The sequence below is a fragment of the Drosophila suzukii genome, chromosome 2R (assembly GCF_043229965.1).
Source record: "Drosophila suzukii chromosome 2R, CBGP_Dsuzu_IsoJpt1.0, whole genome shotgun sequence".
Classification (NCBI taxonomy): domain Eukaryota; kingdom Metazoa; phylum Arthropoda; class Insecta; order Diptera; family Drosophilidae; genus Drosophila; species Drosophila suzukii.
The window spans coordinates 4,560,073-4,582,900 of NC_092081.1; the positions used below are offsets into that span (position 1 = coordinate 4,560,073).

Here is a 22,828-nt window from a genome sequence, read left to right on the forward strand (position 1 = left end):
ATTAAGTTGTAGCTTGATTCATAAATTGTAACAGCTCTATGTAGCCTAGAAGCTAGAGCTTTCGTCTCCAAAAAGGATTTTTCCTTTCTATTGGTTTTTTTTATATCCTAGCAAAGGGGATTTTTGTTTTGGTCAGAAGCTTATAATAAATGAAGCTTATAAATGAGATAGTACTTGATAGTTCCCATAAGAAAGATAAATTAAAACTTTAAAAATTAGTGAGTTCCTAAAGAAATGTTGCGCAATGTAAGAACTATGGAAATGTATACCTTTGTAGGGTCATAATACCCTAATACTCGTACTTCAAGACATTTGTCTATATTTCAGTGTCGAAAATTTTATAATTTTTGTTTCATTCATATAACGTTTGAAAGAGTATTAAAATTCTGGTTCCGTTTTCTTTTTGTAAGCTGTTTTGATCGATTAGAAGTGCTCCAAGTAAAAACAAAACCATTTCTCTCCTGCCCAGCTCAGCGTTACAGAGCACTTTCCCGGCATAAATATTATTATATATTATATTTGTTTATTGTTTAATCTATCGCTTCTGTTTTGATCGTCGCATGAAAAAAGCTTTGACATCAGAGAGCACTCAAAAAGAGCTTTGCAAATGTTTATCTATCAGTTTTGTTTTGATGGTTCAAAGACGAAATAGAGAGACTTTAGCTTTTTGCATTTTTATATACCGCATGCTTTGCAAACATTTCTCAGTGCTATTTGTGCGTTAAACAAATCAAATTCAACAGAGCTAATATACCTAATAGAATTCAAGACGCAATTATTATATTCTTTTTTATATCTGCTTATGCGAAGTTATATATTCCAACGGTATATAATTTTATAATAACGGGGAATAACTAAATGTAGAGACATACCAATTGCCATGCTGTTAACACTAGCATTACTGGGCGTGGCCATATTTTTGGCCTATAGTTTCTACCATAATTCCTACACCTATTGGGCCCGGAAGGGAGTTCCTTATGAGCGCCCCCTGCCGCTGATTGGAAACTTGAAGGGAATTGGGTCAAAGTACCATTTCCGGGACATCAACCAGAGGATCTACGATAAATTCAAGGGCAAGGCTCCCATCGCAGGAATGTTCATGTTCTTCAAGCGTACCGCCATGATCACCGATCTGGACCTCATCAAGCAGGTGCTAATCAAAGACTTCCATCACTTTCAAGATCGCGGCCTTTTCAACAATCCTCGAGACGATCCCTTGACAGGACACCTCCTGACTCTAGAGGGCGACGAGTGGAAATCAATGAGGCAGAAGCTCACACCTGTTTTCACCTCCGGGAAGATAAAGCACATGTCGGGAGTGGTTGTGGAGGTGGGTCATCGCCTGGCCGATGCAATGGATAAGGCCGTAGAGGAGACCAGAGTGGAGTACGGCGATGTGGAGATCAAGGATCTCTGTGCCCGGTTCACCACGGATGTCATTGGGTCGTGCGCCTTTGGCCTGGAGTGCTACAGTCTCCAGGACCCCAATGCCGAGTTCCGCGAAAAGGGTCGCATGGTCTTCGAGAAACCCCGCCACTCTATGCTGGTGCAGGCTTTTATATTCACCAATGCCAAGCTGGCCAAACAGTTGCGTATGAAGGCTCTACGCGACGATCTGACCGATTTCTTCCTGTCAGCCGTAAAAAACACAGTCGAATACCGCATCAAAAATGGCATAAAGCGAAACGATTTTATGGATCAGCTCATAGAGCTCAGAGCCGAGGACCAAGAAGAGGCTAAAAAGGGTCAGGGTATCGATCTGTCCAATGGATTGTCCCTGGAGCAAATGGCTGCCCAGGCCTTCGTGTTCTTTGTAGCTGGATTCGAAACATCCTCCAGTACGATGGCGTTCTGTTTATACGAGCTGGCTCTGCAACCCGAGATTCAACAAAAGGTAAGGGAGGAGATTCATAGTGTTTTGGATGGGAAGGAGATATCCTACGACGCTTTATCCGAAATGACCTATTTGGAACAGGTGTTGGCAGGTAAGATAAATATTTAAGTAAGTAAAATATATATATTTCCTAATTAATATTACTTGCAGAAACGCTTCGAAAATATCCCATTATTGCGCAACTTTTGCGCGAAACTAATGAGAGCTATAAAGTTCCCAATACAGATTTGGTTATCGAGAAGGGAACTTCAGTTTTGATACCCGTACACAACATTCACCATGATGCTGACTTATATCCTGAACCGGAGCGTTTCAATCCCAGTCGCTTTGATCCGGAGGAATCGAGGTCCCGTCACCCATTTTCTTATTTGCCCTTTGGCGATGGTCCACGTAGTTGCATTGGCCTTCGATTCGGAAAAATGCAAGCCAAGATTGGTCTTGTATCCCTGCTGCAACGCTTCAGGTTCGGCATTTCAAAATTAACCGAAGTCCCCTTAACTCTGGACACCCGCAGCCCTACTTTGTCTACCAAACATGGCATTCATCTGAAAGTGGAGCGCATCTAAGGACTGAACTTGGAAATAGGACATTTCTATCCTTCAAATATAACTCCCAAAGGTCAAAATTTTTCCAATTATTGTTGGATTCCTCTTATCTACAAATGTGGTACCATTAAAAAACTAATATGTTTTATCTGGAGTGTTTGTGCTTCTGGAGCCCTAATTTTTATTGACGTTTCCTCCCTTTTTTACTAACTATGGAATACTGTGTAAGCTGTTTTATATGTTGTCAATAATTTAATATAATAATAATACATTTTTGATATGTTTATAAATAATCATTTATTTTAATAATTCGACTTATCGTGATGTATTTTGTATTTTTCATCAACTATAATATTCAAGTGTTTTGGAGAGTCTTATAAAATGACGCAATCAAGATATTGTATGTGTGCTTGGATAGTTGCAGTTTTGACTATATAATAACGCCAGAAAGAGAGCGAGGCATAAAAAGAGAGTGCACAGAAAGCTTTTCCGCCGGCAAAATCATGTGTGCCCCACTTTTCCATTCAGTTGCTATTCAATCGAACTGCGGGCACCATGCTGACGTTCCTGATTCTCGTGCTGACCGCTGTACTTTTGCTATATGTCAAGCTAAGCTGGCACTACGCCTACTGGAAGCGCAGGGGCGTGGCTGGCGAGACACCCGTGTTCTTCCGCGGAAATATGAGTGGACTGGGCAAGGAACTCCACTGGACGGACATCAACCTGCGGATCTACGGGAAATTCCGGGGGAAGGAGCGCTACTGCGGCTACTTCACCTTCCTCAGCAAGGCCCTGTTCGTCATGGACTTGGAGCTGATCAGGAAGATAATGGTCAGTGACTTTGGCAGCTTCGCCGACCGCGGACTCTTCCACAATGTAAAAGACGATCCGCTGACAGGGAATCTCCTGTTCCTGGACGGACCCGAGTGGCGCTGGTTGCGCCACAACCTGACGCAGGTGTTCACCTCGGGCAAGATGAAGTTCATGTTCCCCACCATGGTGGAGGTGGGCGAGAAGCTGACGCAGGCGTGTCACCTGCAGGTCGGCGCGATCGAGGCCAAGGACCTGTGTGCCCGCTTCAGCACGGATGTGATCGGGAGCTGCGCCTTCGGACTAGAGTGCAATAGCCTCCAGGATCCGGAGTCGGAGTTCCGTCGCATGGGTCGATCGGTAACCACGAATCCCCTCCACTCCACGCTCGTACAAGGATTAATGTTCGCCCAGCCGGATCTGGCTAGGAAGCTGCGCTTCAAACTGTTTCGTCCGGAGGTCAGTGAGTTCTTCCTGGACACCGTTCGCCAGACATTGGACTACAGACGGCGGGAGAACATCCCACGCAATGACCTGATCCAGTTGCTCATGGAACTAGGCGAAGAGGGGGCCAAGGATGCATTGTCCTTCGAGCAGATTGCAGCTCAGGCAATGGTCTTTTTCCTAGCCGGGTTTGACACCTCATCCACCACCATGTCCTTCTGTCTGTTTGAACTGGCCTTAAACCATGATGTTCAGGATAAACTACGGGTTGAGGTCCTGGAAGTTTTGGGACGCAACAATCAAAAACTCACATATGAGTCCGTTCAGGAAATGCCCTATTTGGATCAAGTGGTGGCTGAGACCCTACGAAAGTATCCCATACTGCCTCATTTATTGAGACGCTCCACGAAGGAATATTTAGTACCGGATAGTGACTTAGTTCTAGAGTCGGGAACTAAGATAATAATACCTGTGCATAGTATTCACCACGACCCCGAGCTATATCCAGATCCAGAGAAGTTCGATCCCAGTCGCTTTGAGCCCGAAGAGGTCAAGGCCCGTCCTCCCTTTGCTTATTTGCCCTTTGGCGATGGCCCACGCAATTGTATAGGCGACCGTTTCGGAAAATTACAAGTAAAGGTGGCCCTTGTCTACCTCCTTAAGGACTTTAAGTTCAGCAGATCAAAGAAAACACAGGTGCCGCTGAAGTTTTCGAGTCGTACATTCCTGATATCCACACAGGAGGGAGTTCATCTGCAAATGGATAGACTTGCCTCACCCTAGAAATGGTCATTAAAAGACATGTATTAGTCATAAAATGAAAAATGTAAGAAATTGTAATCTACTAATTGTTGCGGTTCTAGATTGCATTAATTCCTATAATATACATATGAACACAAAGATATGGTCTTTCAGGAAAAGCTTAAAATGCACTCTCATTGAGAATGCCTCTCTCAAAAGCTTTATAACCGAAGCCAAATTGATAGCACCGGTACACAAAAAAGACCATGAATAATATAAACGTAGTCTTAAAGGATTTTACCAGTAGCTTACGGACGCCAAACTTTGCATAACTTCACAGTTTTGTGAAACTAAGCCAAAGTACTTTTTAAGACTTTATTAGAACTAATCCCCTCTTAGTCAACAGAGAAATAAAACCATTTATGTGGAACACCTGCTTCTTTAGTTAAATCAAAAAAGAACGCTTTGGACAGCACAGCGCAAGAATCTGCAGAATCTGTATGCTTAATCCTATGTAGCTTCCATAGTTTTCAAGATCTCAGCGTTTATACGGACGTTTTAGGGTAATTAAAAAAAAAATTAAATGTAGTAAATTTCGTACTTTTTAATTTAAGGTTTGGGGTAGAAAGTAACTACCAGTACAGTCATCATTTAGTGTTGGGGCAAAATAAGTTTGGTTTTTGGCGACCTGCGTAAAAAGGATACCAGTAACAATAATAAAAATTTAAATTCTAAGTGAATATGCTTTAGAAATATAACTTATATTTTGGTTGACCATTTAAAAAAAAAATAAGAATGAAATTAAAACGAACACTTTTAATGGTTAAATTAAATCTTTTTTTATTTCTGTACATTTAAGAGCCATGAACTAATTCGTCAGGACTAGGATTTAGAATTTGAATCCTAGGACTTAGGACTTAGGATTTAAAATAAAGGCAAGCCCGAAACTGAAAATTAAGAAATGTTAAATTACACATTCCTGTTGGTAAACTAGTAGTTATTATTAGTTATTAAATTAAGGATAGAACACCTTTTGTGATTTTAAAATTAACTTCAAAATTGAATTTTGAAATGTAAACCAGGAAAAGGAATTTCTTTGATTTATCTGTCAGTTATTATTTCAAAAAAAGTTCACTGCTACAAAACTCAGATGGTTGTTGAAATGGATAAAAGCTATCGGTTAAAATAAAACGAGCAAAAGCTCACTAGTACTATCACTAAATTAAATTTCAGCAATAATTAATTATCCAAGTATCTGCAAATTTCAAAATGCAAGAATGATATATTAATCTAGTATCTTCCAATTTGTAAAAATATTAAATAATTCGATTTTTACTTTTACTTTAGGTTTGGCATTCATGAAAAAAACTTATAGATGTCTTAGCTGAACAAATACCATTAAGAGGATTCTGCTACAATTCCCTCGTCCTTAAAATAAGGCCTAGGTAAACCAAGTTTGCTTACTCCCCACAAGGGCAGGAATAAAAATCTAAGAGATTAACGTTTTCCTAATGGAACTCAGTGGGAGGATATAAAAAAATTTGTTGAGAAGAATTAAAAAATTTGGACTAAAATGCATTTACATATACTTTTTTACAGAATGGGGTTCTATTCCCCATATCCCCCCGTGGATCCGCGCATGATGGAACTAGATGATATTTTTGACAGAAGCTATATTACTATAAGAAGGGAAGGCAAAGAACATTCTTAGTTTACGTCCCTGTTGAGTTGAAAAATTCCAAGACTTCTATAAATTTGAATTTGATTCATACAGTTGTACTTTCCTCTTTTTTAATTTTACCGCTTAATATACAATAATTATCCCAAAATAATCATGTTCATTTTTTCTTCGTAAAAACTAATTTTATTAATAATACATACAATTCAGCTTATAGGTACAAAGAATGCCTGCACGCAAGCTGTCATTATGGATGCATTCAGGGGAGTTAAGTTAATAAGTTAATTGGTTTCGCTTGATTCTGACGACAATGGTATCCAATCTCAATGATGATCACAACGACAACGTCCACGCGGTTGGAGTAGATCTGCCTGGGATTCTTGGGGTATGTGGTGTTTTGAGTGTGAGGGGTATCTATTGTACACAAGTATGTCTTAGTAAGCTATTCATAATCTAGATTTTCGCACCACTAGCACGACTCCTTGTTGCAGTCGACGAAGTTGCTGAACTCGGTGGCATTGGGCGGGCCCTCACTGTACAGGTAGGTCACGGGCCACAGACGGGCGGCGGCAAAGTCACTGAGGCTCTGCAATCCGCCCGGTCGAGGTGGATGCTGGCTGTATTCGCTGCTGGCCGCCGTCGCCGGCTGCGAGTGATGAGGATGTGGGAGTGGATGCTTCTGTTTCTCCTTGCCACTGGGCAAGCCCAGGTGGGAGTGCGTCGGCTGGGTGCCGTTCTTGCCGGGGAAGTACCGATCGCTGCACTTGCGCCACTGGTCCGATTCGTCGCCCACAAAGCACCTAAAAAATTGCGTGAAAACATCATAGCATCGAAAAAAAGATGTAACATTACTTCTTAAAATCATCTTTGTTTAAAGATGTATTAGTCTAGTCCAGAGTTTCGTATAACTCAACTTTTTTATCCGTATCATACAAATATTTTAGAAACAAATCTGAATTAATTAAAGCTTATAAAATAAATTTTATTGATATTTGTAATTTTAAGAATTATTATGGATTTTAGAATGGAACTAGTTGACTTGGGGCACTTTTCCAGTCCGCATGATAAGCTAAAATTGAGGTTTAAGCACTAAGTCCATACGCTTAGGTTTTAAAACCTATTTTTAGATTAACATCAGGACAAAAAACTTAAAACATATAATACCATATGAATACCAAAATCGACTACATAGGGTGTTGATATTTATATCATAAAGATGGAAGACGGACTCCTTTCACTTACCAGGGATAATCGAAGCCCTTGCTGTAGCCGCATGGGTGGTCCGCCTTGCAGCAGTAGTCCCAGGAGCCCACCTCGGAGGCGTCCGTCTCGCAGGAGTAGAAGCCCGTGATCAGGTTCTTCGCACAGGGGCTGCTCCGGCGGCAGGGTTTTCCGGACACGGTGTAGTGGCGCCAGGCCACGTCGCCTTTAGCGGACAAGAATCGGGTTTAGTGAGGTCAAGAGCACGGGGTTTAGGGGTGGAAATCGGGATCGAGTTCGGAAACGGTGGCATGCAAACGATCGGTTAGTAGCTTTTTGGGGATTCGTCTTTCGGTTATTCTGGGACTGGGGCCGCTGTACATGCTAGTAAACGTTATTTACACAACATTCTCCGCTACAAACTAATTACACAAATTCTAATGCTAGTAATACATGACTAATGCTAATCCGCTGCCCGGTTAGAGCAGCCGGAACCGGTTATTTACACTTGGATCGAGGTGCAACATGTTAGTAGGTTCAGTTTACCCGGTTCCCGGAAGATGTCCATGCGCCGGTCATTGTTGACCCGCGATCCCCCAATGGTGTTGACCTTGTCCCGGCAGGTCCAGTCGAAGGGATTCCAGGCGAAGAGCCAGAAGTCTCGATCCTTGGTGTGTGCATAGTGAACATCCTGCTTCAATTCGGTCTGATCCAAATCGGATAGTTCGCAGTTGAAGGAGCTGGCATGGGAGCTGGTATGTGGAAGATATCTCGGTTACACTAGGGACTACAAAATTCGTAAAACTCACCCATAGCTGAAAGCGAAACACTTGAAAGGAGTCGTCTCCCGGAAGCGGATGCACTCCTTCTTGCAGGCCATCTCAGATGGCACAGAAATCACCTTCTTGATGGCCGGAGGAAGCAATCTAGCCGGCGATCCATAACCCAAGTAGCATACTTAGATAAGAAATTTCAACATTACTTCTTGCAGAGCAAAACAATCCTAAACAACCCACGTTTTTTGTGCTTTTCATCCACAATCGGCTGAATTTCGCATCCATGTCCATAGCTCGCTCGCTCGAAAATGTCGAAGGCTGCGTCCAGGATGAGATGGCGCTCCTTGTCCATGTCCCTCACCGGCCAATCACTCAGCTGGCAGTTGTCGATGACCCCAGCGTGTCGCTGCTGACCATAACGGAAGGCAAAGGCCCGGCAGGTAAACTTCGTGGAGCGGATGCACTCCATCTCACATTCGCCCACAGATCGCACGGTCAGCGAGTCGCGCACGATCGATTTGAAAAAGCGCGTGGCATCGATTGCTCGGAAGAAGCACTCTGGAAATGCAGATTTAATTTAAAAGGATTAGGCCAAACATTTCATAAATAAATAAATAAAAAGGAGTGATACTTACCGGTGAAACAATTACACAGAAAAAAGATTTATTACCCTAGGAACCATAGTCAAACACTTTTTAAAATCGTGGGTGTAACTTTGAGATAATATACCAAAATTATGTTTTTTTAAACTGGTTGTGTCTGTTATTTTTATCCTTTTAATACATTTTTAAAAAATTCCTTTCCAAAAATAGAAAAATGTAATTTAACTTTTATGTATATTATTTAAAGTATTTCTACTAAATTGTTTTGTAATGTATGTATCTTTCAAATTATATAAAAAAGCTAAAGCTTTTAAAAGAATCAAACATAATCTAGCAAAAAATAACTAAATTAAAGTGCCGAGTGATTCCGCGACTGAACCCACGACCACACTATCTACTCAATATTTGATGGCTCTAATCATTTACGTCTTACCAAACCCTTTTAAAAAGTTCTTAGTTTTTATTGCCTAAAACTTTTTTGGTGCAAAAAATTATTTTTTTTAAATATTATTTGACCTTTTATTTAGGCAATTTTTGTTTTTTTAAAGCAATGTTTTTTCACAAGTAAAATGCTTCATAAAAGTGAACTTAACTCATGCTTTTTTAAACCTTTCATATTGTTTTAGCCCTATATTTGCACCTCAATTGTCGCACTTACCGTCATATTTTCTCTGCGCATATTTTATAAGCTAATAGAGGTAGATGAGAAGTGCTAGTAAGTATTAGTTGACTTACGTGCATTTCTCGGATCCGAGAGGGCTGTGCTAGGTCCGGGATTGGGACCGGCGGTGTCGTGTCGTCGGGGCGGTGGCTGCCGGCACACGTCCATGTCGTCCGCCATGGAGTAGATGTCGTAGTCCCGATCCGGCTCGATGTCGACGTAGTAGTCGAGCATGTTGATGGGTCGGTCGCAGAGCATGCAGTTGTCCCTGCCCGCCTGGTTGTACCGGTAGCTGTACGTGTGGCAGATGAAGCTGGGCCGTTGATCCGAGCACAGGCGCTCGCACTCCGTCAAGGTGGGCACGTTGTAGGCGTGCTTTACTGCCGTCTTGTGCAGCCGGAATCCCTCGCTGGTCTTGGCCGAGCATTCTGAAATACAGAAATATTTCTATAAAATTCTAATTTCTTTTCTAATTTATTGTTGGAACTTAACTTAGAATATCCAAGTATACTACTTTAATTATTTTATTCAGTGTAAAAGCTTTTGATATTCGATTATTAAAAATTATTAATTATCCCCTGAATCAGAGGTCAGTAGGGTATAGTGACAAACCATTCGTTTTTTGAATACCACTTTACAAAATGCAATATTTAAAAGCAGAAAGTTGCTGACATCTATTGAGCATACAGTTTGATGCAAAGATTCCAGCGGAGTCAAATCCTACAGCTCTTGGCGTAAGCCAAAGTTGAAGGGTAAGGTGAAGAACTGATAAAAAACACACTACAACTCTATGCAGAAGTAAAAAAAAATGTTTTTTTCCTTCAATAAAAAATGGATACTTTTAATCGAACCTTTAAGGTTTAAATTGACCTAATTAAGTTGTTTAGGCACCAGTTAACAAAAATCAACAAAAAATAGTTGTTGAAAAAATAACGATATAATGTCAAAATATACCGAAAGAAATTAAATATTCATACCCTACAAAATGTTCGTGATAACAAGGTGTTGTTGGAAATATGATGGTGCTACTTTCATAAGAGAATACGAAAAAGTACCAAGAACTGTTACTTACAATCTTATTAATACTTGAAATATATATTTATCTGACTTGCTTTTCCACAAATCTTTGCTCTGGCACTGCTGAAGGTGAGATCACCTTACCCTACTCGTCACCGTACCCTAAACTCCCCTAATAACGAATTGTTTTCGGAAAATGTAACAGCACTTTGGGTTTCAAAATCTGAAAGTACTCATTGAAACAAGTCAACCCTTTGAAGTTCCTTCTTTTAGATACAGAATACCAAAATGTAGACTGAAAATTTAAAAAATTAAGAATTTGCAATTACAAACTATAAATTGTTTAGTTTGAACTTCAAATTCTTATGGATATACCCATAAGAACCCTGAAGACATGAACATAAAATCTCATTCGGCTCTTCAGGTATAGCCGACTTTTACTCGAAATTATTACATCGCTGTAGTATAAAAACGCAGCTAAGCTAGAGGCTGCCTAAACGGTGGTTTAAATATTAAATCCAAAATACGTTTACACTGCAAAAGCCCTAAAATATTGCAAATGTTCAGTGAGTTATTATTCTTCAGTTTTACTATTTCTGCCCCAGTTTTATTATTTATTAGTATATTTGAGAGAATTATGTGTGCTTCTAATGAGATTTGAATGAATACCTATATTATATAGTTTTAAAATTTTTTTATAAAAATAATCTATGGTAGTACTTATCTTTCCCAAAAAAAAAATCATATTTGAAAAACGTCTCCGAGTTTCTAGAACCACTCACCATCTTGTCCCGGTCTTCGTGTCCATTGCTGACGGTAATCGTTGCGCCGCCTAGGGTAATCCTCCTCGTAACCAGATCCCGGATAACTGAGCACCGAGTTGGACTCGCGGTGCGGCGCCCCCAGCTGGAAGTAGTTGAAGTCCTGCTGATCCTTGCGCCTCTGCGATTCAGTAAGACCCCAGTACAAAGAGGATGATGAGGAGGAGTGCTTGCTGTTTCCGCCGTAGCTGCCTCCGTAGTGTCCCCAGTTGTCCTCGCCACCAATCAGATAGGGCACGAATTTATTGGGCTTCTTGTAGGAGCTTGGAGGTCCCGGAGGGCCTGCGCCATCTCGATCGAGGTAGTTGTGAGACGGTCGGCTGGGCGGTCGGTAGGGAGAGAAGTCTGAGCCAGGTCGATAGGGTGGACGGTATTTGTCGATGCGGTCCGTTTCCGGACGTGGCGGTCTGTACGCAGAGCTGTCGTAACCGGAGCTACTCGGCAGAGTTTCCCAGCGATCTGGTCTGCCCGGGCGGTAACTTGGGGGATCGTGACGATCCACGTAGGGATGATCCCCGCCATAACTGCTGGGCGGGGTGTGACCGAAGTATCCAGAACTTGAGCCAGAACTGGAACCCGATCCATGCGAGGAGAACTCATACGAGGAAGCGGAGGAGGACGAGCTATGCGAGCTGTGCGAGCCATGGAACTCCGAGGAGAAGGGCGGTCGGTGCTCGTAGGAGCTACCCGGAGGACCCGATGGACCGCGATAGTGATCCACGGCCGTGCTGCTCGGCGGGCGATAGTGATCCCTGTCCCTGTCCCGATCCCTATCTCCAAATCCTCCTCCGCCGCCACTGGGCTTGAAGTAGACGGGCTGGCTGCTCACCGGACCCTTGGAGCAATCCTGGCAAGCACTGCGACGACAGCTGCTTGGTGCATTGCGGTCCCTCTCGTAGTAGTCGTAGTCGGGATGCCTCAGCAGGTTGGCATCCCTCCTGTCCGGACTGGAGTACAGGTCCATCTGGGCCAGCGGCATCTCAACCAGCTCGCAGTCGCCCTGGCCGTGACCCGAGGGATCCAGCCGGTAGTTGAAGCCCTCGCACATGAATCGCCGCTCCCGGCCGCATTCCCGCATGCACTCCTCCACGCGCTCGCAGGATATGGAGCGGCGCACGAAGTGGGGGGCTATCCTCTTTCCGGCCAGGACTCGCCGGAAGCAGGCTGAAAAGGAGATCAAGTGGGTGTTGCAGTGCCAGTTGCAGAAGCTGCGTCTTACGCAATTGGGGGCAGCAAAAAAAGGCGGAAAAGTATCGACCATTCAACGTTTAGAGGCAGTGAAGCGAGGACAGAACCCAAGATCGGGGCTGTGTTACTTCATGGGTGTCTGCACTTTGAAAAAATTAAGTACTTGCCTCAAAGGGCGAGAAGATTGCAGCTACCTAATAAGTCAATATAATAAAGTAATAATGAATGTATAGCTTAAAGAAATAACCATCCATTTAAGTTGCAATTCAAATACAAGTGACACCAATTACTAAAAACAATAGCAAGGCAATTATAATGAACTTAAGCGAAAAAGTTAATTTAAGCATCTCTTTTGTGTTAAAATAATCATTATGACATTTTCCAAACAAATCAACCTAACATTAGGGATAATTGAAATGAAAGCAAGAACCATTCTTTTACAGAAGAAGTTCATAAAGAATTGAATAATAATTTCTTGAGAGTTAAAACACAAAAGACATTTTACTTTTCCAACTTTCCACCAAGAACTTTAATTGTAAAATTGATTACGAAGAGCAACATGTTTTTGTCCAAGTGCATTTATGTCCAAGTCGGCTTCTGTTTTTCTTACGGGTCGAAATGTTTTTCGCTGTTGTTTTCGTTTTTGCGGCACATCCGCTGCCGTTTTGAGTAAATTATGTTCGAGTCATGTTGGGTGCCGTGTACTCCACCGAAGATTATCTCCGGGAAAATTGCCAGCCAAGACAGAGTGTTTTTCACGCAGAACGTTGGAAATTATGCAAATTACTTTAATACGCACTCCGAAATTCGGTCGAGCGCTGGGCCTGGGTCCCAAGTGGAATGACCTACAACCATGGTCCCCTACCTTTGGCATCCTCCACGACGATGATGGTGCTGCTGAGATCGGTGTGTCGCGTAGGACTAACGAACTTCGATCCGCCGTCGTAGACGCGACACAAAAGCAGAAGCAGCGGCAAAAGCCCACAGATACTCCTCATATTTTTCGGGGGATTATTATACTAAGCGGTGATTTTTATGTGATTACGTAATGGCTAAATTTGCGTTCTGGGCTAATTAATTTCTGTGCAATGTCAAGCGCTCGAAACAATGGGCCAAATGGCCATCCCGCTCGAACCCAGGACACGGAGACGCGAACACGATTTCCGGACGATTTTTTCGACGCGCGGCGCTGGCGATTCTAATCGCGAATGAACAGCGGCTGTGGTCAAGCTTGCGGTTTTATACGGCGTTAGAAAATCGCTAGCGATTTTCGAGCTTTTCGCTTCTACGCTTCTGAGCCGGGAGCTTTTCGCTCCGACGCTCAGAAAATCAGAAAATTACCAGTACTCCCACATTCAGTGGATTCTTTTTTCCGACGCCACGCGGAGAGCACTTCGTTTTGCCCAGAAGCCTTGGATCTCCGGTATAATGAGCATTTTCAGTGGGTGTTTTTTTCGGTGGAAGATGGCTATCTTCGCCGATGATTCAGATGAAAATACGAGGGTACAGATCGCTGCGAGATGCGATGCTGATGGGAGCAGCCAACCGTTAACAGACCTCGCTCAAGGATGCCGCAACTTGATACGGCGCTTATTATTTCGTTTCAATAAGAGCGGTCTTAATGAGGTACTAGGAAAGTTCAACTTAAACAGTTACCCGCCTGATCATGGGCTAATAAAGTAGAATAATGGCTGACTACCTTAGTTGTTAAATTGTTTTTAGCTCAAGGATGGAGTGTTTATGTGCCTCTGAGATTTTTAGGAATATATTAACTCTAACTATCATTATACCCGTTACTCGTAGAGTAAAAGGGTATACTAGATTCGTCTGAAAGTATGTAACAGGCAGAAGAAAGCGTTTCCGACCCCATAAAGTATATATATTCTTGATCAGGATCACTAGCCGAGTCGATCTAGCCATGTCCGTCTGTCCGTCTGTCCGCCTGTCCGTCTGTCTGTCCGGAAGAACGCTGAGATCTCGGAAACTATGGGAGCTAGGCTATTGAGATTTGGCGTGCAGATTCCTGAGCTTCTTACGCAGCGCAAGTTTGTTTCAGTACAGTGCCACGCCCACTCTAACGCCCACAATCCGCCCAAAACTGTGGCTCCTACAGTTTTGATGCTAGACTAAAAATTTTAACTGAAATGTAATGTTCTTATCAATACCTATCGATTGACCCAAAAAAAAGTTTGCCACGCCCACCCTAACGCCCATAAACCGCCCACAAACTTCAAAAAATCGTAATTATGAACGTGGATATCTCGGAAACTATCAAAGATAGATAATTGGGATTTCAGATTTAGATTCCGTAGCCTTATACGCAGCGCAAGTTTGTCACGCGAATATGCCACGCCCACTCTAACGCCCACAAACCGCGAAAACCTGTGATGCCCACAATTTTTATGCTGAATAAAAAATTTTAACTGAAATGTATTGGTCTCGTCAATACCTATCGATTGGTCCAAAAAAAATTTGCCACGCCCACTCTAACGCCCAAAACGCTTAAATCTGTATACCGCCGGTAGGTGGCGCATTTTAATCTCGCTTTGCTACTTGCATATCTCTATTTAGCTGAGTAACGGGTATCTGATAGTCGAGGTACTCGACTATAGCGTTCTTCCTTGTTTTAACTTGTTAATATCACTCTTAAACTTAGAAGAACTGCCACCATCTAACTAGATACATATAAAACCGTCTCCCCTGACTCTTATTTTTGTTTTGTTTAAAATATAGGGATTTTAAAGATGTATCTAAAAGGATACGCTCTGAAAAAAAGTATTTTTCTTTAATAAGCTTTTTTCTAACATAAACAACGCTTTTTTTTTCTCAATGTAGTAAATCAATTTTTTACAAAAAACAAATGGTTATAGTTAATCCTTTTTAAAGAGAGTTTTCTTAAACAAGAAAATAAAGTAAAAAATTAAAACACTTAACATTAAACATTTAAAATAAAAAAATATTTAAAAGAAAAATTGCTGCATTACTAAATTCCAAAGGACATTTTTCCTGTACCTTCAAGTTCCTTGCCTAAGTCTTTTGTTATTGAAAAGATGTTTCTCAACAGTGCTCAAATTCTCATGGTTCTATTGCATTTCCCAATCAAGCCTGACCACAGATATGAGTCCATCGATCATATCACCCCTTCTCAACCACCCAAAGCAGCCGACTTGAGTGCATTTCCGTTTCTGAATCAATGTCACTGCTGTCAGGCGGTGAACCACCGTGGTGGTGCTACAAACTCGAACCGCATTTGTGGGTGGTTTTTGTGCACTGACTTGGTGTTTGCATTTGCATACAATGACTGCCAGAGGAGAGTGCATGCTGAGTGCAATTCCACTCCGTTCTGTTCTATTCCGATCTTGCACAACCCCATAGAACCGCCAAAAACTGGAGATACATATAGCGAAGTTCGCTTCCGCCTCCCAGCGAACTGTGTAGCCCAATCTCCAAGTGTAAATTACGATCTGTCCCACGCCAAATATAAGCAAGCTAACTAACTAGCGAACACGCCACCTCAGAAACACAATTAATTGCGGCAACGTCATCAAGTTTGGCATTTGAACTTGGATTCTTTTGGCATTTGGTAGCATATGGTGCTCAGTAGGCTTATGTCACCGCCACCCGCTGGGTTCATGTACTCCACTCCGTCACACTTGGGAACCCCGAAAGGAAGTCGCGTCGAAATCAAAACCCAAATCGTTCTTTGATGATCTGACTCGCCAGTTTTAGAAATGACATAAATCTTCTGCACTTGACAACTCAATTTCTTCTTTAAAGCAATGAGATCATATTAACCGAAGAGACCGGAAAATTTGGAGGAATTATATTTGCATAAATAATGTAATTAACCTGATACCGGCTTCAATGCGAAGGTCATTTCAGTTGTTGAGTAAATAAATAGTTTTATAGCTTTTACTATGCATTACAAAGAATTTCTGCGCAAAAAATTAGATATGAAGTGCTTAGTCAAAAGGTTTTTTAAGTAAATAACTTCTTATTTAGTTAGTTTTAAATTATAATGTTTAATAAATAATATAATTTATTCTCATACGAAAAAGATTTCCAACATAAAAACGAGACTTCCGAATTGCACAGAATGTAGTTCTTAGCACTAGGTGGAAAATTTCTTAACCACTCACAAAAATAGGTTGGTAAAATTGACCAATATAATAGTCCCCAAACATCGAATTGTCAATTTTACCCATTGAATAGTTACTCTTACGTAATACGTAAGCGAAAGGGTTACTATAAAAAAGAGTTTGATTGAAGTTAATTAACTGTTTTGGTAGCTATCCCACCCATAAATTATAGTTATAAAATTGTTTTGTAGTAAATTTACACCTCTTAAATTGATACAGTTGTTAACTGTATACATAGATACGTCAAGTTGAGTAGGTAATTTTTAAGCTAAATAAAAAAAAAAAAAATTTCAAATTGCACTTTTTAAAAGTGGCATCCAGCTAGTGAAGAAATATGTTAAAGACTTTATAGAACATATGTTTTAAGTAAAGTATAACTTTCAGAGTTCAGCTTGGGACTGTAAGTCTACGAGTCGTAAGACCCAGTTGGGAATTATAAACATAAAAGCGTTACGATAACTATTTTTTATAGTTAATGAACTATTTACTATTGCAATAACAAAATACACACGTCACGTAAACGTAACTATGTTAATAGTGGCTTACAAAATACAAAATATATTTTTTCGATCTCAAGGTAATACTGTGGAGCCTTAAAAATGAAATAAAAACGGGAGGGGCCGGGTTGATGTAAAACATCCCATATACATCCATTTTTATTAGTAAAGTACAATTTTTATAGTTACTAAACTGTCAGTATTGTTCAATTTTACTAACTTTTTATTGTGTGTATATTCGGTTTTTGGTGTTGCGTTGGTTCTTAATATCCACCTAAGAACTTAAAAACAAAATGATCAAAGTGAACCGAATAAGCTAAATATCCCATGGGTGACCCCAATTGTACCATTTTCAATTTACTGCGCTTGCCATTTATCAAAACTTTGGCCACAGCTTTGTTTACTATACCGTTTTGTGGGTGGGTGGGTTAGTTAGTGGAGCTTTCGGCTCCGTTGTATATATTATGCGATTGTGAATAATACCGATGCTTACTGCAACCGCCCACTCACCCTCGAGACCCCCGAATCCGATGAGCATTATGCCAGGCTAATGGGTTTAGTTTTGTTACGCAAATAAAAGCCAGGGAATGTGGGTCAATCGGGGGTCTGTCATCTGTCACTTGACCAGTCTGTCGGCGTGGACCCCGAAAGCTAATGAGTTTTAGTTGTGCGCCAAGTTAATTCTAAATTTTAGTTGTTTTATTGTTGTTGCAACTCTCAAGTGACCCGTGTCATTGCCTCTTTATAAGGGTTAAAGGCACATGTGCCTGTCTATAGGGTTAGAGGGTTAGCTTCGGGAGCAGAGCGAATCCATTAATTAGTTGAAGGTAGGGGAGCGAGGAAAAGGAACACCACACATTTACTTACCCTTAAGTTCATCCATAGGATATCCCATATGGTCGCGGTCCCTATCCCGATCTCTATCACCTGGCATGGGTCGTTCTGAAATTATATAATGTTTAAATTTTCCATTTTAATTTTTGTTTAAAATAATCAGAAGATATAAATATTCTTAGCCAAACCCAAAACCCAATAAAATCCTTTAATGATAGACCGACATAAATTAATATAACATCGTCAATATGTACAACAAAATCAAAAGCAATATACATACTTATTAAGAATTTAAAAGGAAAGATAAAAATTCGAAAACAGCATGCACTGGTCTCTAAATTTGTAAAACCGATTAATATCGTTTCAAAATAATCCAAGCTATCGTCTAATTTATTAATGGCATTGTTTTGTAAGGACTCTTAACTTGTCTTGCGTTATCTACTTGGTAGGTAATGATTTCTAACTAACTTCAAAATAAAAATGTTGTAAAATTTAAAAGTTCAGGTGCTACATCAAATTCAATACAAATATAGACAAAATATTGAAAATCATTATAACATTTATATGGTGTGTTAATGGAATTTCTGTAGTATAAGATACTAACATCCAAATTCTAATTCTTTGCTAATCATCCCTTCAGTACTTACTGTTATTTCCTTGCATGAAGTCATCGGGATTAAAGTACGTGGCAATGGTCTTGTCATCGTCGTAGCTTCCATATCCGTCTCCTGGTCTCATGGCACTGCCGTTTCGCCGGATGTACTCATCTCGTGGTGGAGGAGGACCCTCGTATGGAGGCGGAGGACGTGCCGAAGGTCCGTTCATTCCGTAACCGTCGTGTGGCGACATTGCCGGTGGATCTGGTCGATTGGTGTAGTCCGGCCGAGGCTCGCGATGGGGATCATAGCTGGGGCTTGGGCGTGGTCCATAGGAGGGCGGTGTGGAGCTGTCGTAGGGACGAGGAAGATACTCCGGTCGATCATCTGTGGGGCGTGGTGGACGAGGAGGATACTCCGGGCGATCATCCGTGGGACGTGGTGGACCGGGCGGATATTCCGGACGGTCGGCAGTGGGTCGAGGTGGCCTGGCCGCATAACTGGGTCGCTCCTCCGAAGAACCACTCGATGGCCTCACCGTTGGCGGTGTATATCTCTCCGGGGACCCATAGCTGTAACCGTTTCCGTAGCCCAATCCAAAGATGGGTCTCGGCGGGCTGTGGGGCGTGGGCCTGATGCCTTCGTCCTCCGCCGGCTCTATGGGTCCATAGTGCGGTCGATAGCGCTCATCAACCTCGGGGGCATTAGCCGCATAGCCCCCGGGAATGTAGGCCTCCTCGTTGGGCGAGGGATAGTTGTTCTCGTAGAGCGTGGGGTACTTGTAGAGGGGATACAGATCGTGCGAGAAGTACAGGCGGTCGCCCACACCCGGAGGCGGGGGCAGGGAGGGTCCCAGCGGAGGTGGTGGACCCCCAGAAGTGTGGGGCGTTGGGTTCACCACCAGCACGGGCGTGTTGCCCACATCCAAAGGCCTGTTCGGCAGATCCAGTGGCGTCGGTCCAGGCGATATGGCACTGGGACCTGGCACAGGCAGTGGACCGGGGGCAATCGAGTTGTCGCTCAAGTCGAAGCAGTTAGTTTTGCGCGTGTACAGATCAAAGTCGGGATCGAAAATCACGCCCCCCGGACGCCCGCCGCCCCCGGAGCCGTACTGCTCCGATGACAACTGACAAGTGCCGTTTCCGCGTCGATGAACACTGAAAAAATTCAGCAGAAAAGTAAGAAACTTATATACATAAGATGGAAATTGGGCAATCAAGGGGTGACAGGTGGAGGAAGACTCACCCGAACGAGATGGCCTGACACTTCTCGCCCGCCTGCAGGCACTTCTCCTTGCACATCTTCAGCGAGTTGGTGTCTTCGGTGCGGAAGGTCTTCTCAAATGGCAGCATCGCCTCCAGTGCAATCCGCTCGAAGCAGTCTGTCGATGCCAGATGGTAAATGTAAGATCGAAATTGCAAAAGGTTCGACTGGTAGTTAAGTAATCCCCCCCCCCCCCCCCCCCCCCCCCCCTCACTCCTTTTAAACAATTGCGTCACCCCACTTGCACTTTCAAGGCCAACGCTGGTGCTCCACTTCGTCCACTCTACGGTAGGTTAGTTTTATTGACTCTGCAATTGTCTCTTTTCGATTGTTCGCCGGCTTTGTTCTCCATTTGGATTTGAATTTGAATTTTATTAACTTTGCGTGCTGGCGGGGCGCACTTGGGTGACCCATAGAATTTTTGTCAGTGCATGAATAATTCAAAAAGGTCAAGCCATAAACAAAACACATTGCTCTGCGGTGTCTGTGGTCTGACATGCTTGATGGATTGTCCCCCAGCCTATGGTAGTTAGATTGGCATGCTCTTTCCAAGAAATTATCTCATTTAGAATATATTAAAATATTTCCTAGGTAATGACAATTAGATTTATTTTGGGGAAGGGTTTGTTGTAGGTAGTGTAAAGCAAACTAACCCACCCCCGAATCTTTCCAGAATTGTGAGTTATTATTTTGTATCACCTAACTGATGTAATTAAGTACACTTCAGTACCAATTAATTTTTTAATATTTATTTTTCTTACTTTATAACTAAAGCCAGAATGGGTCAATAACACAGGCTAGTATCTAAAACCATTCTTTAAAAAACCATAATGTACAAATTTTCCCACTCGCACAATGCTTGTAAAAAGCTAGTTCCAAAAAGGCATTAAGCCGGTTTTTACGACCAATTGTACGAGTATGTAAGCTTAAATGGTGTTTATTATCATCTGAACTTCTAATAAATGCTTTACAAATGTTAAATTATTAACAGAAGTCTAAGGAATTAAAAACGCAAATTAACAATAATAATTTATGAATTTTACAAGTAGGTATTTAAAAACTGCTAAAAATATTTGGGGCCGTTTTCTTGTTCGCAAGGCAAATTGCCAAACTGTTGAAATTGTTTCGCTTATGTAAAAAAAACGAGGTAAAAACCCGTGGCGACTACACGTTCAATATGCAAAAATTATGATAGTCAATTTGCTATCGAAAAATAAATAAGCATTTAGGAAAATCGGATAAAAATGTTGTAATATGTCTTCATTCGACCAACTACAGACACCTAAGAATTTAAACTTCTTACCTAAAGGAAATTAAACTTTTAAAAGAATTTATCCTGAACCAAGTTTTATATAAATCTTTAAATAAGGATTTTAGGGGAATAGCAAGAATAGCAATACCATTTGCTTGATGTATGACTTCTTGTAAACGAACTATGTTTAATTTTGCGGCTATCCATAAATACGTAACGTGCAATTCGTCACTACGTAGACGACCGTCCACAGTCATAGATCACCCGTGCTTCCCAATATTTCACTTACCATTTCGTGCGGATACCAACTGGTTGTCGACGGTCAGAGCACTCGCAGAATCCCAAAGACCGATGAGGAGAAATGCTACCTGCAAGCGCATTAATCGCTTCCCGAGCGTATTATCGCTAATCGCGATCATTGGGACCGATTAATTAGAGTCCCCAGCGGCACAATCCGATATGATGATGCTTTCTTTTAGATTTGCTCTCACTTAACTCGCTTTTTTTGGCACTTCCCTTTTTGCATTATCGGCGGTTTCACTGGGGCTTCTTCTGGCCAAAAGATTTGCTCGAGGCACCGACGGGATGGACGCGAGATTTCGAACTGAGAGATAGAGATTCGCTGGAGGCGCGTAGAAACCTTCTGCTTCTTTCTTCCGCCTTTCTTTGCAGTCGCGTGTATCTTTCTTTTTCGTTTTTATTCGTTTTGTTTCTGGCTTTCGCGTTACGATTCGCTACTTTTCACATTCTTTTCACCGTTAATTATGTTGCCAAAATATGCAGATCGTTAAAAATGAGCCAAGATCGGCTTTATTTATGGGTTCGCGGGCAAGGGACGGCTTAAGATTCTGCGTTTGCGGAAGAAGCCGAATCCACATAATTATGATGGGTCTAAGCTGTAACTTCAAGTGGGAGAGGGAGGGCGAGAGTCAATAACCTGACCAACCAAGCGCTACGGAGCCTTCTTACAGGCGATGACGTCAGAGTTCACTGCGCAGGTGCCTGTGACCTTTCGACCAAAAGTTTTTGAAGTCGGCCGATAATTAAAAACTCGAATGACAAAGTGCTCATCAATGCGTAAATCCAGCATTTGTCATACCAATGCCGAAATTACCTAAAACAATAATAACTTATTTTTGCATAGTTGCCAAAAAAACAATTAAGCTAAGAATCTTGATGATTAATTAAAAGCTGACGGCAGAGAATTCTCAAAGTAGTATGAATAAAATAATTTTTGATGGTGAAAATTGTTAGATTGTATCGCCGACTTTCTTCTTTTCTTTTTGGGGCGAGGTAAATTATGCTGGGAAATGTAGCGAATATAACGGCATTTCCGTTGCGCTTTGACACTTTGCAAATTTTCACAATTTTGGCTAATGACAAGAAAGCATCCCAAACACACACCTAGTTTTAATTTACTTTTTAGTTTCTTGTTTTATATTTGATTCTGCTTTTGGGCCTGAATGTTTTTATTTATTTATTTATTTTTTGTTTTGGCCCGTCTCGTTTGGTTTGGCTTGTTTTCGCTGCCCGCGACTCGACTCCGATCCGCACTCGCTAAACAATTGAAACTGAATAAAATTCTGATTTAGTTGTGTTCGAAACTCATCGGAAGAGCAGAAAGCGGCGCAGACGCGACAGTGCTGCGACAGAGCCGCGGGCAGAGGCAGAGGCAGCGGCAGAGGCAGGTAAGCATCTCGCTCGGCAATTTGTTGTTGCCACACTCAGATAAATTGGGAGCGACTATATAATATATGTATTTTTTGAAGCTATATTAAGTTTATAACCTTCATAATCTGACATATCTCTAAAACTTTTTTAACAGATTAGGATCTAGCTTCTTCGGTTTAGGAAAATAAGTGTTAACAAA

The 22,828-nt window shown here is 41.8% G+C and overlaps 3 protein-coding genes across 5 annotated transcripts; 2 read left to right on the forward strand and 1 right to left on the reverse strand.

Moving 5' to 3' along the window:
* Positions 1-813: 813 nt before the first annotated feature.
* On the forward strand, positions 814-2,753 carry LOC108019594 (probable cytochrome P450 6a14). The gene is made up of 2 exons (XM_017087435.4): positions 814-1,985; positions 2,045-2,753. The coding sequence occupies exons 1-2, from the start codon at positions 881-883 to the stop codon at positions 2,458-2,460; spliced, it is 1,521 nt and encodes a 506-aa protein (XP_016942924.3). The 5' UTR covers positions 814-880; the 3' UTR covers positions 2,461-2,753.
* Positions 2,754-2,958: 205 nt separating this feature from the next.
* Cyp6a13 (Cytochrome P450 6a13) lies at positions 2,959-4,593 on the forward strand. Its single transcript, XM_017087434.4, has one exon. It carries the CDS (start codon positions 2,995-2,997, stop codon positions 4,474-4,476), a length of 1,482 nt encoding a protein of 493 aa, XP_016942923.3. The 5' UTR covers positions 2,959-2,994; the 3' UTR covers positions 4,477-4,593.
* Positions 4,594-6,271: 1,678 nt separating this feature from the next.
* LOC108019932 (uncharacterized) lies at positions 6,272-22,509 on the reverse strand. Of its 3 annotated transcripts, XM_070994953.1 has the most exons (12): positions 22,363-22,509; positions 21,248-21,860; positions 19,689-19,824; positions 18,495-19,600; positions 17,881-17,955; positions 11,151-12,353; positions 9,426-9,779; positions 8,329-8,646; positions 8,122-8,269; positions 7,859-8,064; positions 7,355-7,538; positions 6,272-6,912 (listed from the first exon to the last, which is right to left on the reverse strand). In XM_070994953.1, exons 2-12 carry the CDS (start codon positions 21,375-21,377, stop codon positions 6,582-6,584), a joined length of 4,191 nt encoding a protein of 1,396 aa, XP_070851054.1. In that variant the 5' UTR covers positions 21,378-21,860; positions 22,363-22,509; the 3' UTR covers positions 6,272-6,581. The 3 variants fall into 3 exon arrangements, with proteins under 3 accessions (XP_070851054.1, XP_016943532.3, XP_016943533.3); XM_017088043.4 differs by lacking the exon at positions 22,363-22,509 and having other exon boundaries at positions 21,248-21,873; XM_017088044.4 differs by lacking the exons at positions 17,881-17,955; positions 18,495-19,600; positions 19,689-19,824; positions 21,248-21,860; positions 22,363-22,509 and adding an exon at positions 13,243-13,586.
* Between the last annotated feature and the right edge of the window lie 319 nt (positions 22,510-22,828).